The sequence below is a fragment of the Lolium perenne genome, chromosome 2 (genome assembly GCF_019359855.2).
Source record: "Lolium perenne isolate Kyuss_39 chromosome 2, Kyuss_2.0, whole genome shotgun sequence".
Classification (NCBI taxonomy): Eukaryota; Viridiplantae; Streptophyta; class Magnoliopsida; order Poales; family Poaceae; genus Lolium; species Lolium perenne.
The window spans coordinates 288,103,330-288,121,668 of record NC_067245.2 but is presented as its reverse complement, the minus strand read 5'-3'; the positions used below and the strand labels follow the sequence as shown (position 1 = coordinate 288,121,668).

The window sequence follows — 18,339 nt, the reverse complement described above, 5'->3', positions numbered from 1 at the left end:
TTACACCGACGGTTGGACGGTGGCTGTCGGCCGTACCACCGTCGGTGCAGGCTAGGTAGGTCCGCCACGCTGTAACGTCCACGGCCATCACACGTTAGACTATGCCAACGGTACCACCGTTGGCCATGTCCTAGGCTGGGACCAAAGGCCTGGCCACGTCGCCCCGTAAACGCCCAAGCGTACGTCATAGGTCCCGGTTTGTTAGGACCCAATTGTTCCGGCTCGTATCCAAACTGGGACTAAAGGGTTTTGCGGCACGAGCTGCGGTACCCCCTTTAGTCTCGGCTAGTATCCCAAACCGGGACTTAAAGTCCAAATGCTTCGTTCCCGCGGAAGCCGATCACGCGTCGCCATTACTGGACGGCGTCGAAATCGAGCGTTGCGCGGGAATTTGAGCCACCGGCGCGGACAGCCACGGGAATTGATCACCCGGTGGCTGGCCTGTTCATCTTCATCACTTCTATATATGCTCAGATCTTCCCCACCATTGCCACACACACAATTCTTCTCCTCTCTCCTCCACCATTGCAAAAGCTCTCTCCTCTTCGTCGATGGAGCACCTCGTGCGCGACCCGACTCCTCTAACTCGGGTGTACCACCTCATGGCCGAAGGGACGTCCTTCAAGGTCACAGTCGCGCTCCGTGCAAGAAGGGTGGAGAAGTGGAACCGCGGCGTAAAGAGGGACTATCTCGACAACGCGCCAATCAAGTACGTCGGCTTGGATTGCGAGTTCACCAACCCTCGCGAGGTTGATCAGCGCATCGCCGTCCTGCAACTCTCGGTGGCGTCCGAGAATCTGGTATTCCAGATTTGTCGGGCTGATCAAGTGCCACAAGCTCTCAAGGAGTTCTTGCAGGACGGCTCCATCAGATTGCACGGCTCGGCTATCGGCAAGGATGTGGAGATGCTGATTCCGTACGGTATTCACATTACTTTTGTGTACGACCTCCAGAAGATATCCCGACTCCCACAAATAATCACATTCCGAGTCTATATGATCTGGTGAATTATCTCAGTGGGACAAATCTTGAGAAGAAGAAGAGGAACAAGAACAAGAAGAAGGACACCGCACAAGAAAAAGAGGACGATGAACTCATATTTGGGTGGGCCAATGTTCCATTCAGCTTCAAGCAAGTGCGCTGTGCCGCGATGGACGCTCGTCTGGGCTTCGAGATGGCTAGGAGTTATTAATCATCTCAACATTTAAAGAACTATGTGTCTTTAAATATATATGAACTATGTGTCTTTGTTGCGGTCAAAACCCACCGGCGGGCAGCGACGGGCAACACAGTAGAGCCGGGAACAACCTAGGGCTGCGGCTGGCCCTGGTCCCTCCGAGCGACGGTCCGCAAAGCCTCTGGTACACACGTCCGATGCTGATGCAAGGGCATGCCACCTGACCTATACCTGGTCAGGAAGGTGATGGAGATGCCTCGCTTAGTTTCCTTCATGGCATACACGTAAACATTAAATACGAGCCTCGATCGGCTCTCAGGTTATCCTGTGAATCGGCTCAAGGAGCTGATCCACCCATGATTCGTATGAGGTGCACGAATATATGGTGGTCCTGCTTGATCAAGATAAAGCTAAAGCGATCTACGATGATTTAGGGTTTTCACCGCATAATCGGATCATCCTACTCACGATTGGGCCTCGCGACCACGCACGGTGATCGTAAGCCGATCCTAGATAGGGCCTAAAAACCAACACGAGGTTGATCCCCGGAACATCCTGTCTAGGACTAGCAAACGACACCCTACGTGCCGCTGGATCCTCCAACCCTTTGTAAGGCCTAACTATTGCAGATATTAAACTAATCCTTGAAGAACAAGGAGCAACCGTAACGGATCGGATCTACTAAATAATGATCAAGCGGGGTGCCGCCCCCACACCTAAGATAGGTGTGAGGGCGGCTAGATATGCAAGGGTTGCACTACGATAGCATATGATACGAAGAACAATGCTAACCCTAACATATCTAAGATAACTACATTGCTCGCCATCAAAAAGGCTTCAGTACGAGCAACGCATGAACAACATAAAGCTTGTGCTGCCTAGATCGCAAGATGCGATCTAGGCAGCATGTTGCTTACCGGTAGAAACCCTCGAGACGAAGGAGTTGGCGATGCGCCGAGATTGATTTGTTGGTTGTTGTTTATTCCATAAACCCTAGATACATATTTATAGTCCAGGGGACTTTCTAACGTGGGAATAATCCCCACCGTGCACGAGACAAACTCTAACTTTTAATCTAAGATGCGATCTACTATAATTAAAGATACACGGGCAATCTAGCCCAAACTCTTCGTGCAAGGCCGCTTCAGAGATCTTCCACGTGTAATCTTCCAAGCCCATCTCCCTTACGGCCCACCTCCTGATTTGGCCAAAATCTGGTGATAACACATGCCCCCCTGGTTTTGGCAATGATAATTTCAAAACCACTCTGTTTTTCCTTCGAAGGGTCATGTCGTGGCAAAGCAGAACCGTCGCAGCATTCTTCATCAGTGAAGATGATGATGACGACGAAAAGGAAGAAGCTCCGGTCGAAAGTTGGGGCAGCGGTGACGAGGAGCTCTCCGGAAGTAGCGCCGGCGGCAGCTACGACGCCGACGACGAGGGCAGCGAGGATTAGTGACATAGGATCAGTAGTACGCGAGCAATCGGCTCTTCTTTTGTTCCTCTTTCCTTGAGCAATCGGCTCTTCATTGTAAAAACCCTCCTTTGTTAATGAAGAAGTATTTCCAGTCAACTTTTCGCCGATCGTCAAAGTCAAATAATCTCCGAAAAGAGCCGATGGCATCGCACCGGTCTCTATCATAAAAACACGAGTAAGGTCGACCTAGCCGCCCCTCCAAACGGTAACTTGCAACCTCCATCTGAGAAAGCAAACTCAGATCCCCAAATCGCCGCCTGAGCAGTTCCAACTCAAGACCGACTACATCACAGATCTCAACCGCGCCGCCCCCAACTCCTTCAACGCATCCCATGGCGGAATCATCCAACACCGACGCCACGGCTTCTGGTCTGAAGGTAATCCTCAACCTCCTTTCGCCATTCGACTTGACATGGGATTAATGGCAAACACCTGGATTAATGTTTCGTTCCGCTACTAATTTAGGTTTCAGACATTCTTCTGCCACATCCTTCTCTCGCAAATTCGATGTGCCTCGGTCCTCGTTCTTCCGAGAGTCCCGCCCTGTTAATTTCGTGCGAAGCTAACAGAATCCCCTTCGTGAGTCAGAACCTAGATCTGACTTCCTGGGCCGACTGCTTACGAGCCTGGCCTAATCCTCCTGAGGGTTGGGTGGCATGGTACAATAGAGTATCCAAAACCCATTATGCCACTTGGGAAACCATAGGGATAGCCGATGCCTTGTCGTTATCATTGTCTCCTCTTGAGAAAAATGAGAACATCCTGAAAACCATCGGCTACTTCTGGTCTGATGCACTGAACTGCTTCATGTTTGGCCATGGCCCTATGACACCGACTCTGCTGGATGTGGCCATGATCACAGGCCTAGACATTGCATCCCCCAGCCCTTCTGCATTCAAACTGCCAAAAGTCCCTTTCACTCTTTCCTCTAAAAAAGAGTGTACCAAAGGCGCCTATCTCAATCGTTATATGAAAAAAAAGGCCCCGTGACAGAGAGGGAACACACAGCCTTCCTGAACTTCTGGCTGGAGCACTTCATATTCTGTGGCCCATCACTTGCCCCTACCAAGAATTACCTCTCCCTGGCCTATGAACTTGCTAAAGGCACCCAACTCGGCCTGGGCAAACTGTTACTTGGAGAGGTCTATCGATCCCTTCAACTGATGTCTGTCAAACTGTTCTCTCAAAAGACAGTTAAAACTGGCGGCCCCTGGTGGTTTATTCAGTTGTGGGCCCAACTATACTTCCAGAACCAAATCCCAGACTTCCCATCGCTGACCACCTGCACCTTTCCAGATGTTAATGGAAAGGAAATTCGATGCACCAGCTATGGCCAAGCCCTGTATGGTCTCCCAGGCAGCAGGTTGATCCCCAAGGAAGCAGCAGGGTGGTTTAAGATTTTCTTCCAAGGTTTGGACAACCCCCTGTTCCACCCTTATACTGAATCGGCAAATTTTGAAAACCCAGTCTCTTTCCGATTGGATGACTTTGCCGATGACGCCAGCACCCAACATTTGTACTCCATCATGATTCGTCCTTGCTTCCTCCCTGTTGGCATGAGTACCTCGAACCGGATCATCAAACCAGGTTATGAGTGTTATCAACCGGTAGTGGCAGCCCGACAGCTTGGTCTCGGACAGGTGCCTCCACACTTCTTCTTGCATCACCTGACAGCAAGTAGAGCTGAACTGCCTGACATCCTTACTGCCCAAAGGTGTTATACCTTCTTTGACGCTTTGGCCATTCCAATCCCCCGCGACCTCCGTTTCTCCTTCACTACCGACGGTTTCGAAACTTGGTGGTCCATGTGGAAGACCCACGTTTTCAGGAGGGCTCTAGGACCGCTGCTGAAAGAACTTGATGCCGAGTATGACATCCCTGCAGACCAGGTACCATCACTTAAACATTTCTTGTAACAGCATTATGGTGATTGTTTGTGACCTGACTCCATCTCCTGGCAGCAACAAGATGGTCCGGCTCTGATACGTCTCCGACGTATCGATAATTTCTTATGATCCATGCTACATTATTGATGTTATCTACATGTTTTATGCACACTTTATATCATATTCGTGCATTTTCTGGAACTAACCTATTAACAAGATGCCGAAGTGCCGATTCTTTGTTTTCTGCTGTTTTTGGTTTCGTAAATCCTAGTAAGGAAATATTCTCGTAATTTGACTAAATCAAAGCCCAGGGGCCTATTTTTCCACGAAGCTTCCAGAAGTCCGAAGACGAAACGAAGAGGGGCCACGGGGTGGCCAAACCCTAGGGCGGCGCGGCCCCACCCCTGGCCGCGCCGGCCTATGGTCTGGGCCCCCCGCGCCGCCTCTTGACCTACCCTTCCGCCTACTTAAAGCCTCCGTGACGAAACCCCCAGTACCGAGAGCCATGATACGGAAAACCTTCCAGAGACGCCGCCAACGCCGATCCCATCTCGGGGGATCCAGGAGATCGCCTCCGGCACCCTGCCGGAGAGGGGAATCATCTCCCGGAGGACTCTACGCCGCCATGGTCGCCTCCGGTGTGATGTGTGAGTAGTCTACCCCTGGACCATGGGTCCATAGCAGTAGCTAGATGGTTGTCTTCTCCCCATTGTGCTATCATTGTCGGATCTTGTGAGCTGCCTAACATGATCAAGATCATCTATCTGTAATTCTATATGTTGCGTTTGTTGGGATCCGATGAATAGAGAATACTTGTTATGTTGATTATCAAAGCTATGTCTATGTGTTGTTTATGATCTTGCATGCTCTCCGTTATTAGTAGATGCTCTGGCCAAGTTGATGCTAGTAACTCCAAGAGGGAGTATTTATGCTCGATAGTGGGTTCATGTCTCCGTGAATCTGGAGGGGTGACAAGAACCTCTAAGGTTATGGATGTGCTGTTGCCACTAGGGATAAAACATTGGTGCTATGTTCAAGGATGTAGTCACTAGTTACATTACGCGCAATACTTAATGCAATTGTCTGTTGTTAGCAACTTAATACTGGAGGGGGTTCGGATGATAACCTGAAGGTGGACTTTTTAGGCATAGATGCATGCTGGATGGCGGTCTATGTACTTTGTCGTAATGCCCAATTAAATCTCACTATACTCATCATGATATGTATGTGCATGGTCATGCTCTCTTTATTTGTCAATTGCCCAACTGTAATTTGTTCACCCAACATGCTGTTTATCTTATGGGAGAGACACCTCTAGTGAACTGTGGACCCCGGTCCAATTCTCTTTACTGAAATACAATCTACTGCAATACTTGTTCTACTGTTTTCTGCAAACAATCATCTTTCACACAATACGGTTAATCCTTTGTTACAGCAAGCCGGTGAGATTGACAACCTCACTGTTTCGTTGGGGCAAAGTACTTTGGTTGTGTTGTGCAGGTTCCACGTTGGCGCCGGAATCCCTGGTGTTGCGCCGCACTACATCCCGCCGCCATCAACCTTCAACGTGCTTCTTGGCTCCTCCTGGTTCGATAAACCTTGGTTTCTTTCTGAGGGAAAACTTGCTGCTGTGCGCATCATACCTTCCTCTTGGGGTTCCCAACGAATGTGTGAGTTACACGCCATCAAGCTCTTTTTCTGGCGCCGTTACCGGGGAGATCAAGACACACTGCAAGGGGAGTCTCCACTTCTCAATCTCTTTACTTTGTTTTTGTCTTGCTTAGTTTTATTTACTACTTCGTTTGTTGCACTAAATCAAAATACAAAAAATTAGTTGCTAGTTTTACTTTATTTGCTATCTTGTTTGCTATATCAAAAACACAAAAAAATTAGTTACTTGTTTTACTTTACTTAATATCATGCATGTTTTTATTTCACTAGTTTGGCATAATGGACAAGAATGATCTTCTTATTCTATTTCCTGATTTAAAACATGGATTGTTTGATGCGAAAATTAAAAAACCTATGGAATCTTATTTGCATGCTGGTAGTAATATTAGTATGAACGCTTTGAACACCATTGTTGATAATAATATAGAAAGTTCTAAGCTTGGGGAAGCTGGTTTTCATGATCTTTTTAGTCCCCCAAGCATTGAGGAGAAAATTTTGTTTGATGATACTTTGCCTCCTATTTATGATAATGATATTGGTCTTTTAGCACCACCTGTTATGGAGGATAAATTTGATTATGATTACAATATGCCTCCTATATTTGATGATGAGAATAATAATGATAGCTACTTTGTTGAATTTGCTCCCACTACAACTAATAAAATTGATTATGCTTATGTGGAGAGTAATGATACTTTTATGCATGTGAATAAGAATGCTTTATGTGATACTTATATTGTTGAGTTTGTTCATGATGCCTCTGAAAATTATTATGAGAGAGGAAAATATGGTTGCAAAAATTTTCATGTTACTAAAACACCTCTCTATGTGCTGAAATTTTTGAAGCTACACTTGTTTTATCTTCCTATGCTTGTTACTTTGCTCTTCATGAATTTATTTGTGTACAAGATTCCTTTTCATAGGAAGCATGTTAGGCTTAAATTTGCTTTGAATTTGCCTTTTGATGCTCTCTTTTGCTTCAAATACTATTTCTTGCGAGTGCATCATTAAAACTGCTGAGCCCATCTTAATGGCTATAAAGAAAGAACTTCTTGGGAGATAACCCATGTGTTATTTTGCTACAGTACTTTGTTTTATATTTGTGTCTTGGAAGTTGTTTACTACTGTAGCAACCTCTCCTTATCTTAGTTTAGTGTTTTGTTATGCCAAGTTAAGCCGTTGATAGAAAAGTAAGTACTAGATTTGGATTACAGCGCAGTTCCAGATTTCTTTGCTGTCACGAATCTGGGTCTACCTCCCTGTAGGTAGCTCAGAAAATTAAGCCAATTTACGTGCATGATCCTCAGATATGTACTCAACTTTCATTCAATTTGAGCATTTTCATTTGAGCAAGTCTGGTGCCATTTTAAAATTCGTCAATACGAGCTGTTCTGTTTTGACAGATTCTGCCTTTTATTTCGCATTGCCTCTTTTGTTATGTTGGATGAATTTCTTTGATCCACTAATGTCCAGTAGCATTATGCAATGTCCAGAAGTGTTAAGAATGATTGTGTCACCTCTGAATATGTTAATTTTTATTGTGCACTAACCCTCTAATGAGTTGTTTCGAGTTTGGTGTGGAGGAAGTTTTCAAGGATCAAGAGAGGAGTATGATGCAACATGATCAAGGAGAGTGAAAGCTCTAAGCTTGGGGATGCCCCGGTGGTTCACCCCTGCATATATCAAGAAGACTCAAGCGTCTAAGCTTGGGGATGCCCAAGGCATCCCCTTCTTCATCGACAACATTATCAGGTTCCTCCCCTGAAACTATATTTTTATTCCATCACATCTTATGTGCTTTTTCTTGGAGCGTCGGTTTGTTTTTTTTTTGTTTTGTTTGAATAAAATGGATCTTAGCATTCACTATATGGGAGAGAGACACGCTCCGCTGTAGCATATGGACAAGTATGTCCTTGGTTTCTACTCATAGTATTCATGGCGAAGTTTCTCCTTCGTTAAATTGTTATATGGTTGGAATTGGAAAATGATACATGTAGTAATTGCTATAAATGTCTTGGGTAATGTGATACTTGGCAATTGTTGTGCTCATGTTTAAGCTCTTGCATCATATGCTTTGCACCCATTAATGAAGAAATACATAGAGCATGCTAAAATTTGGTTTGCATATTTGGTTTCTCTAAGGTCTAGATAATTTCTAGTATTGAGTTTGAACAACAAGGAAGACGGTGTAGAGTCTTATAATGTTTTCAATATGTCTTTTATGTGAGTTTTGCTGCACCGGTTCATCCTTGTGTTTGTTTCAAATAAGCCTTGCTAGCCTAAACCTTGTATCGAGAGGGAATACTTCTCATGCATCCAAAATACTTGAGCCAACCACTATGCCATTTGTGTCCACCATACCTACCTACTACATGGTATTTTTCGCCATTCCAAAGTAAATTGCTTGAGTGCTACTGATGCGTGTGGTTGGCACGTCCGTTGGGAACCCCAAGAGGAAGGTGTGATGCGCACAGCGGCAAGTTTCCCTCAGTAAGAAACCAAGGTTTAATCGGACCAGTAGGAGTCAAGAAGCACGTTGAAGGTTGATGGCGGCGAGATGTAGTGCGGCGCAACACCAGTGATTCCGGCGCCAACGTGGAACCTGCACAACACAACCAAAGTACTTTGCCCCAACGAAACAGTGAGGTTGTCAATCTCACCGGCTTGCTGTAACAAAGAGTTAACCGTATTGTGTGGAAGATGATTGTTTGCAGAAAACGATGAGAACAAGTATTGCAGTAGATTGTATTTCAGTAAAGAGAATTGGACCGGGGTCCACAGTTCACTAGAGGTGTCTCTCCCATAAGACGAACAGCATGTTGGGTGAACAAATTACAGTTGGGCAATTGACAAATAAAGAGAGCATGACCATGCACATACATATCATGATGAGTATAGTGAGATTTAATTGGGCATTACGACAAAGTACATAGACCGTCATCCAACTGCATCTATGCCTAAAAAGTCCACCTTCAGGTTATCATCCGAACCCCCTCCAGTATTAAGTTGCTAACAACAGACAATTGCATTAAGTATGGTGCGTAATGTAACTAGTGACTACATCCTTGAACATAGCACTAATGTTTTATCCCTAGTGGCAACAGCACAACAAAACCTTAGAACTTTCTCACATCGTCCCGTGTGTCAATGCAGGCATGAACCCACTATCGAGCATAAGTACTCCCTCTTGGAGTTACAAGCATCTACTTGGCCAGAGCATCTACTAATAACGGAGAGCATGCAAGATCATAAACAACACATAGCATAACTTTGATAATCAACATAACAAGTATTCTCTATTCATCGGATCCCAACAAACGCAACATATAGAATTACAGATAGATGATCTTGATCATGTTAGGCAGCTCACAAGATCCGACAATGATAGCACAATGGGGAGAAGACAACCATCTAGCTACTGCTATGGACCCATAGTCCAGGGGTAGACTACTCACACATCACACCGGAGGCGACCATGGCGGCGTAGAGTCCTCCGGGAGATGATTCCCCTCTCCGGCAGGGTGCCGGAGGCGATCTCCTGGATCCCCCGAGATGGGATCGGCGGCGGCGGCGTCTCTGGAAGGTTTTCCGTATCGTGGCTCTCGGTACTGGGGGTTTCGTCACGGAGACTTTTTATAGGCGGAAGGGCAGGTCAAGAGGCGGCACGGGGGCCCCACACCACAGGGCCGCGCGGCCAAGGGGGGGCCGCGCCGCCCTAGGGTGTGGCCCCTCCGTGGCCCCTCTTCGTCTCTCCTTCGGACTTCTGGAAGCTTCGTGAGAAAATAGGCCCCTGGGCTTTGATTTCGTCCAATTCCAAGAATATTTCCTTACTAGGATTTCTGAAACCAAAAAGCAATGACAAAGAACCGGCACTTCGGCATCTTGTTAATAGGTTAGTTCCAGAAAATGCACGAATATGACATAAAGTGTGTATAAAACATGTAGATAACATCAATAATGTGGCATGGAACATAAGAAATTATCGATACGTCGGAGACGTATCAGCATCCCCAAGCTTAGTTCTGCTCGTCCCGAAGCGAGTAGAACGATAACACGTATAATTTCTGGAGTGACATGCCATCATAATCTTGATCATACTATTTGTAAAGCATATGTAGTGAATGCAGCGATCGAAACAATATATATGACATGAGTAAACAAGTGAATCATATAGCAAAGACTTTTCATGAATAGCACTTCAAGACAAGCATCAATAAGTCTTGCATAAGAGTTAACTCATAAAGCAATAATTCAAAGTAAAGGCATTGAAGCAACACAAAAGAAGATTAAGTTTCAGCGGTTGCTTTCAACTTGTAACATGTATATCTCATGGATATTGTCAACATAGAGTAATATAATAGATGCAATAAGCAAATATGTAGGAATCAATGCACAGTTCACACAAGTGTTTGCTTCTTGAGGTGGAGAGAAATAGGTGAACTGACTCAACATTGAAAGTAAAAGAATGGTCCTCCATAGAGGAAAAGCATCGATTGCTATATTTGTGCTAGAGCTTTGATTTTGAAAACATGAAACAATTTTGTCAACGGTAGTAATAAAGCATATGCATCATGTAAATTATATCTTATAAGTTGCAAGCCTCATGCATAGCATACTAATAGTGCCCGCACCTTGTCCTAATTAGCTTGGACTGCCGGATCATCACAATGCATTGTTTTTACCAAGTGTCACAAAGGGGTACCTCTATGCCGCCTGTACAAAGGTCTAAGGAGAAAGCTCGCATTGGATTTCTCGCTATTGATTATTCTTCAACTTAGACATCCATACCGGGACAACATAGACAACAGATAATGGACTCCTCTTTTATGCATAAGCATATACCAACAATTAATAATTTTCTCATTTGAGATTTGAGGATTGTTGTCCAAAACTGAAACTTCCACCATGGATCATGGCTTTAGTTAGCGGCCCAATGTTCTTCTCTAACATATGCATGCTTAACCATATGGTGGTAGATCTCTCTTACTTCAGACAAGACGGACATGCATAGCAACTCACATGAAATTCAACAATGAAAAGTTGATGGCGTCCCCAGTGAACATGGTTATCGCACAACAAGCAACTTAATAAGAGATAAAGTGCATAATTACATATTCAATACCACAATAGTTTTTAAGCTATTTGTCCCATGAGCTATATATTGCAAAGGTGAATGATGGAATTTTAAAGGTAGCACTCAAGCAATTTACTTTGGAATGGCGGAAAATACCATGTAGTATAGGTAGGTATGGTGGACACAAATGGCATAGTGGTTGGCTCAAGTATTTGGATGCATGAGAAGTATTCCCTCTCGATACAAGGTTTAGGCTAGCAAGGCTTATTTGAAACAAACACAAGGATGAACCGGTGCAGCAAAACTCACATAAAAGACATATTGAAAACATTATAAGACTCTACACCGTCTTCCTTGTTGTTCAAACTCAAAACTAGAAATTATCTAGACCTTAGAGAAACCAAATATGCAAACCAAATTTTAGCATGCTCTATGTATTTCTTCATTAATGGGTGCAAAGCATATGATGCAAGAGCTTAAACATGAGCACAACAATTGCCAAGTATCACATTACCCAAGACATTTATAGCAATTACTACATGTATCATTTTCCAATTCCAACCATATAACAATTTAACGAAGGAGAAACTTCGCCATGAATACTATGAGTAGAAACCAAGGACATACTTGTCCATATGCTACAGCGGAGCGTGTCTCTCTCCCATAAAGTGAATGCTAGGATCCATTTTATTCAAACAAAACAAAAAACAAAAACAAACCGACGCTCCAAGAAAAAGCACATAAGATGTGATGGAATAAAAATATAGTTTCAGGGGAGGAACCTGATAATGTTGTCGATGAAGAAGGGGATGCCTTGGGCATCCCCAAGCTTAGACGCTTGAGTCTTCTTGATATATGCAGGGGTGAACCACCGGGTGCATCCCCAAGCTTAGAGCTTTCACTCTCCTTGATCATGTTGCATCATACTCCTCTCTTGATCCTTGAAAACTTCCTCCACACCAAACTCGAAACAACTCATTAGAGGGTTAGTGCACAATATAAATTGACATATTCAGAGGTGACACAATCATTCTTAACACTTCTGGACATTGCATAATGCTACTGGACATTAATGGATCAAAGAAATTCATCCAACATAGCGAAAGAGGCAATGCGAAATAAAAGGCAGAATCTGTCAAAACAGAACAGTTCGTATTGACGAATTTTAAAATGGCACCAGACTTGCTCAAATGAAAATGCTCAAATTGAATGAAAGTTGCGTACATATCTGAGGATCATGCACGTAAATTGGCTTAATTTTCTGAGCTACCTACAGGGAGGTGGACTCAGATTCGTGACAGCAAAGAAATCTGGAACTGTGCAGTAATCCAAATCTAGTACTTACTTTTCTATCAACGGCTTAACTTGGCACAACAAAACACAAAACTAAGATAAGGAGAGGTTGCTACAGTAGTAAACAACTTCCAAGACACAAAATAAAAACAAAGTACTGTAGGTAAAAACATGGGTTGTCTCCCATAAGCGCTTTTCTTTAACGCCTTTCAGCTAGGCGCAGAAAGTGTGTATCAAGTATTATCAAGAGACGAAGTGTCAACATCATAATTTGTTCTCATAATGGAATCAAAAGGTACCTTCATTCTCTTTCTAGGGAAGTGTTCCATACCTTTCTTGAGAGGAAATTGATATTTTATATTACCTTCCTTCATATCAATAACAGCACCAACAGTTCAAGAAAAGGTCTTCCCAATATAATGGGACAAGATGCATTGCATTCAATATCCAAGACAACAAAATCAACGGGAACAAGGTTATTGTTAACGGTAATGCGAACATTATCAACTTTACCCAAAGGTTTCTTTGTAGAATGATCAGCAAGATTAACATCCAAATAACAATTTTTTAGCGGTGGCAAGTCAAGCATATTATAAATTTTCTTAGGCATAACAGAAATACTTGCACCAAGATCACATAAAGCATCACAATCAAAATCTTTAACCTTCATCTTAATGATGGGCTCCCAACCATCCTCTAGCTTTTTAGGAATAGAGGCTTCGCGCTCTAGTTTCTCTTCTCTAGCTTTTATAAGAGCATTTGTAATATGATGTGTAAAAGCCAAATTTATAGCACTAGCATTAGGACTTTTAGCAAGTTTTTGCAAGAACTTTATAACTTCAGAGATGTGGCAATCATCAAAATTCAAACCATTATAATCTAAAGCAATGGGATCATCATCCCCAATGTTGGAAAAAATTTCAGCAGCTTTATCAAAGGCGATTTCAATGATTTTAGCAGATTTCAGCGAGTTTTTCGCGCTTTGCATTAGAAGTGGAAACATTGCTAACACCAATTCTTTTATTAGTATGAGTAGGAGGTGCAGCAACATGTGTAGCATTAGTATTACTAGTGGTGGTAATAGTCCAAACTTTAGCTATATTCTTTTCTTTAGCTAGTTTTTCATTTTCTTCTCTATCCCACCTAGCACGCAGTTCAGCCATTAATCTTATATTCTCATTAATTCTAACTTGAATGGCATTTGCTGTAGTAACAATTTTATTATGATGATTCTCATTAGGCAAAACTTTTGATTTTAAAAGATCAACATCAAGCGACAAGACTATCGACTTTAGAAGCAAGTATGTCAATTTTCCCAAGCTTTTCTTCAACAGATTTGTTAAAAGCAGTTTGTGTACTAATAAATTCTTTAAGCATGGCTTCAAGTCCAGGGGGTGAACTCCTATTATTGTTGTAAGAATTCCCATAAGAATTACCATAGCCGTTGCCATTATTATAAGGATATGGTCTATAGTTGTTACTAGAATTGTTCCGGTAAGCATTGTTGTTGAAATTATTATTTTTAATGAAGTTTACATCAACATGTTCTTCTTGTGCAACCAATGAAGCTAATGGAACATTATTAGGATCAATATTAGTCCTATCATTCACAAGCATAGACATAATAGCATCAATCTTATCACTCAAGGAAGAGGTTTCTTCGACAGAATTTACCTTCTTACCTTGTGGAGCTCTTTCCGTGTGCCATTCAGAGTAGTTGATCATCATATTATCAAGAAGCTTTGTTGCTTCACCAAGAGTGATGGACATAAAGGTACCTCCAGCAGCTGAATCCAATAAATTCCGTGAAGAAAAATTTAGTCCTGCATAGAAGGTTTGGATGATCATCCAAGTAGTCAGTCCATGGGTTGGGCAATTTTTAACCAGAGATTTCATTCTTTCCCAAGCTTGAGCAACATGTTCAGTATCTAATTGTTTAAAATTCATTATGCTACTCCTCAAAGATATAATTTTAGCAGGGGGATAATATCTACCAATAAAAGCATCCTTGCATTTAGTCCATGAATCAATACTATTCTTAGGCAGAGATAGCAACCAATCTTTAGCTCTTCCTCTTAGTGAGAAAGGGAACAATTTTAATTTTATTATGTCACCATCTACATCTTTATACTTTTGCATTTCACAAAGTTCAACAAAATTATTGAGATGGGCAGCAGCATCATCGGAACTAACACCAGAAAATTGCTCTCGCATAACAAGATTCAGTAAAGCAGGTTTAATTTCAAAGAATTCTGCTGTAGTAGCAGGTGGAGCAATAGGTGTGCATAAGAAATCATTATTATTTGTGGTTGTGAAGTCACACAACTTAGTGTTTTCAGCGTTGGCCATTTTAGCAACAGTAAATAAAGCAAACTAGATAAAGTAAATGCAAGTAAACTAATTTTTTTTGTGTTTTTGATATAGCAAACAAGATAGCAAATAAAGTAAAACTAGCAACTAATTTTTTTTGTATTTTGATTTAGTGCAGCAAACAAAGTAGTAAATAAAACTAAGCAAGACAAAAACAAAGTAAAGAGATTGAGAAGTGGAGACTCCCCTTGCAGCGTGTCTTGATCTCCCCGGCAACGGCGCCAGAAATTTGCTTGATGCGTGTGGTTGGCACGTCCGTTGGGAACCCCAAGAGGAAGGTGTGATGCGCACAGCGGCAAGTTTCCCTCAGTAAGAAACCAAGGTTTAATCGGACCAGTAGGAGTCAAGAAGCACGTTGAAGGTTGATGGCGGCGAGATGTAGTGCGGCGCAACACCAGTGATTCCGGCGCCAACGTGGAACCTGCACAACACAACCAAAGTACTTTGCCCCAACGAAACAGTGAGGTTGTCAATCTCATCGGCTTGCTGTAACAAAGAGTTAACCGTATTGTGTGGAAGATGATTGTTTGCAGAAAACAGTAGAACAAGTATTGCAGTAGATTGTATTTCAGTAAAGAGAATTGGACCGGGGTCCACAGTTCACTAGAGGTGTCTCTCCCATAAGACGAACAGCATGTTGGGTGAACAAATTACAGTTGGGCAATTGACAAATAAAGAGAGCATGACCATGCACATACATATCATGATGAGTATAGTGAGATTTAATTGGGCATTACGACAAAGTACATAGACCGTCATCCAACTGCATCTATGCCTAAAAAGTCCACCTTCAAAGTTATCATCCGAACCCCTTCCAGTATTAAGTTGCTAACAACAGACAATTGCATTAAGTATGGTGCGTAATGTAACTAGTGACTACATCCTTGAACATAGCACTAATGTTTTATCCCTAGTGGCAACAGCACAACACAACCTTAGAACTTTCTGTCACACACGTCCTGTGTGTCAATGCAGGCACGAACCCACTATCGAGCATAAGTACTCCCTCTTGGAGTTACAAGCATCTACTTGGCCAGAGCATCTACTAATAACGGAGAGCATGCAAGATCATAAACAACACATAGCATAACTTTGATAATCAACATAACAAGTATTCTCTATTCATCGGATCCCAACAAACGCAACATATAGAATTACAGATAGATGATCTTGATCATGTTAGGCAGCTCACAAGATCCGACAATGATAGCACAATGGGGAGAAGACAACCATCTAGCTACTGCTATGGACCCATAGTCCAGGGGTAGACTACTCACACATCACACCGGAGGCGACCATGGCGGCGTAGAGTCCTCCGGGAGATGATTCCCCTCTCCGGCAGGGTGCCGGAGGCGATCTCCTGGATCCCCCGAGATGGGATCGGCGGCGGCGGCGTCTCTGGAAGGTTTTCCGTATCGTGGCTCTCGGTACTGGGGGTTTCGTCACGGAGACTTTTTATAGGCGGAAGGGCAGGTCAAGAGGTGTCAACACCCGGATTTTTAAGTCCGGATGCCTATTATGTCATACATCGCAATCCCAGGAAATTGTTGTTGCGAGGCATAATAGTTAAGTATCACAGTCATCATTCATTACAAACCATAATGTCTTACAAATTGGAATCACATGATCCATATTACACAAATAGTTGATCTAATGATCAACGAACAAACACAAGTTCAAAGCGGAAGCGTAAGATACAAGGACTCTCTAGTCCACAGGCCAACGCTTGACGTTAGAAGCTCCTAGTTGTGGTAGACGTCCTGCTGATCGTCATCCTCGTACTGCTGCTCGGCTTCATATTCTGGCCATTTGAATAGCCAGGGACAAAGCCGTGAGTACTTTAAGTACTCGCAATCTAATACTAAAGTAAGTACTAGCATTGACATCAAGGTGTTCTAAACTCTAAGTTTATTTGCATAAAGCCAATTTTATTTCATAAATACTTTTGTAAACAACTCCTCAAGTGCTAACTAACTCAAGTGGGAACATTAGTGTCATTCCCACAACTCCGTTGTGATTCAAAGTCAAATTCACCTTTCCAGTTCAAGTTCAAAACACCAGTCACAAAGATATAAATTCTGATGATGGAAACAGAATGGCCTTTCCAATTGTCCATATCCGCGGACGCGGCTATTCGAATAGTTCTACACTCTGCAGAGGTCGCACACTTGTGCCACAACATTTGATTACATCCGTCAGGGGTAAAACCCTGAATAATCGTAACTCAGTACGCGGATCATCAACCGTTAACCTTTCACTTACACACCCTAGTATAGGCACCTCTCCCCATGAGCTTGGCCTCCCGGTGAAAACCAACTGTTAACCCGGGAACTGCACAGGGCTTGGCCATACAATTCACCTTCAATTCACATCATTTCTCAACAACGGAGGCAGCCTCAAGCATAACCCCTATGATGTGTGTTCAGAGGGAACCCATACTAAGACACATAAATTTCCAGCTAAGCCCTACCCATAATCAGGTATTGTGGGGGTACTCAAAAATTGGAATGGTATCGCATCCAATCAATCATCAGTTTTTTTTTTTTTGCCCAAGTCACCAAGTCAACTTCAGTGTCATATTCACCTTCAAAATCTTTCAATGGAAATGACTAATCATTCCAAGGTTTTCACCATCATCATCTCAGCAACACATGTTCCCATCTAGAGTAGTCATTTTAAAATTTGCACTAGCCACTATGTGTGAGGGGTGCTAAGTATTTGCTTCTAGGCTAAGTTTGATACTCTTGTACTAACTCCATACTAATCTAGTAAATCATAAATCAAAAAGTACTTTGATAAAACAACAGTAAATAAAGCTTGTAAAGTAAAACTGGGAAATAGGATCATAAGCATAAAGTAAATGGGGTAATGCCTTGCTCATGGTGAGCTTTGCACTTTGCAAGAGTATTATCTTGCCTTGGTTGGAAAACTGGTCAAAGTGGTCTTCTTCTTCCTGGAAGTAGACCTCCTCCTCCTCCTGGTACTCCTCGGTACTAGCGTCTAAAATACGAATACGGGGTACACAATCATCACACCAAACTAATCTACTAAACTATGCACAAACATGGTTCACACACCTAAACTAGCATCACATTTGGCTAATAAGTTGGTGGATGGGTTTTTCTTATTATTTAAGGAAAAATCATTTCCTCTCATACTAAACTTAAATGTTACTTTGAATTATCTAGAGAAATAATTTCCTCTCATTATCTTATTAAGATTTAATTTCTCTTATGCCTAATATGTGACCTAGGTTGACCCAAGTCAACCTCTTCACACTTAGCATTTGGAGAAAAAGATTTAAATGAGGTGAGCCCCTCATACCATTTATTTCTAGCATATCAAAGATTTAATATCACCCACAATTCCTATGGGACCTAAATAACCAGAG

The 18,339-nt window shown here is 42.8% G+C and overlaps 1 protein-coding gene across 1 annotated transcript; it reads left to right on the top strand.

The window, feature by feature from the left end:
- Positions 1–551: 551 nt before the first annotated feature.
- Positions 552–1,192, top strand: LOC127329460 (uncharacterized). Its single transcript, XM_051355975.1, has 2 exons — positions 552–916; positions 1,018–1,192. Exons 1-2 carry the CDS (start codon positions 552–554, stop codon positions 1,190–1,192), a joined length of 540 nt encoding a protein of 179 aa, XP_051211935.1.
- Positions 1,193–18,339: the final 17,147 nt, after the last annotated feature.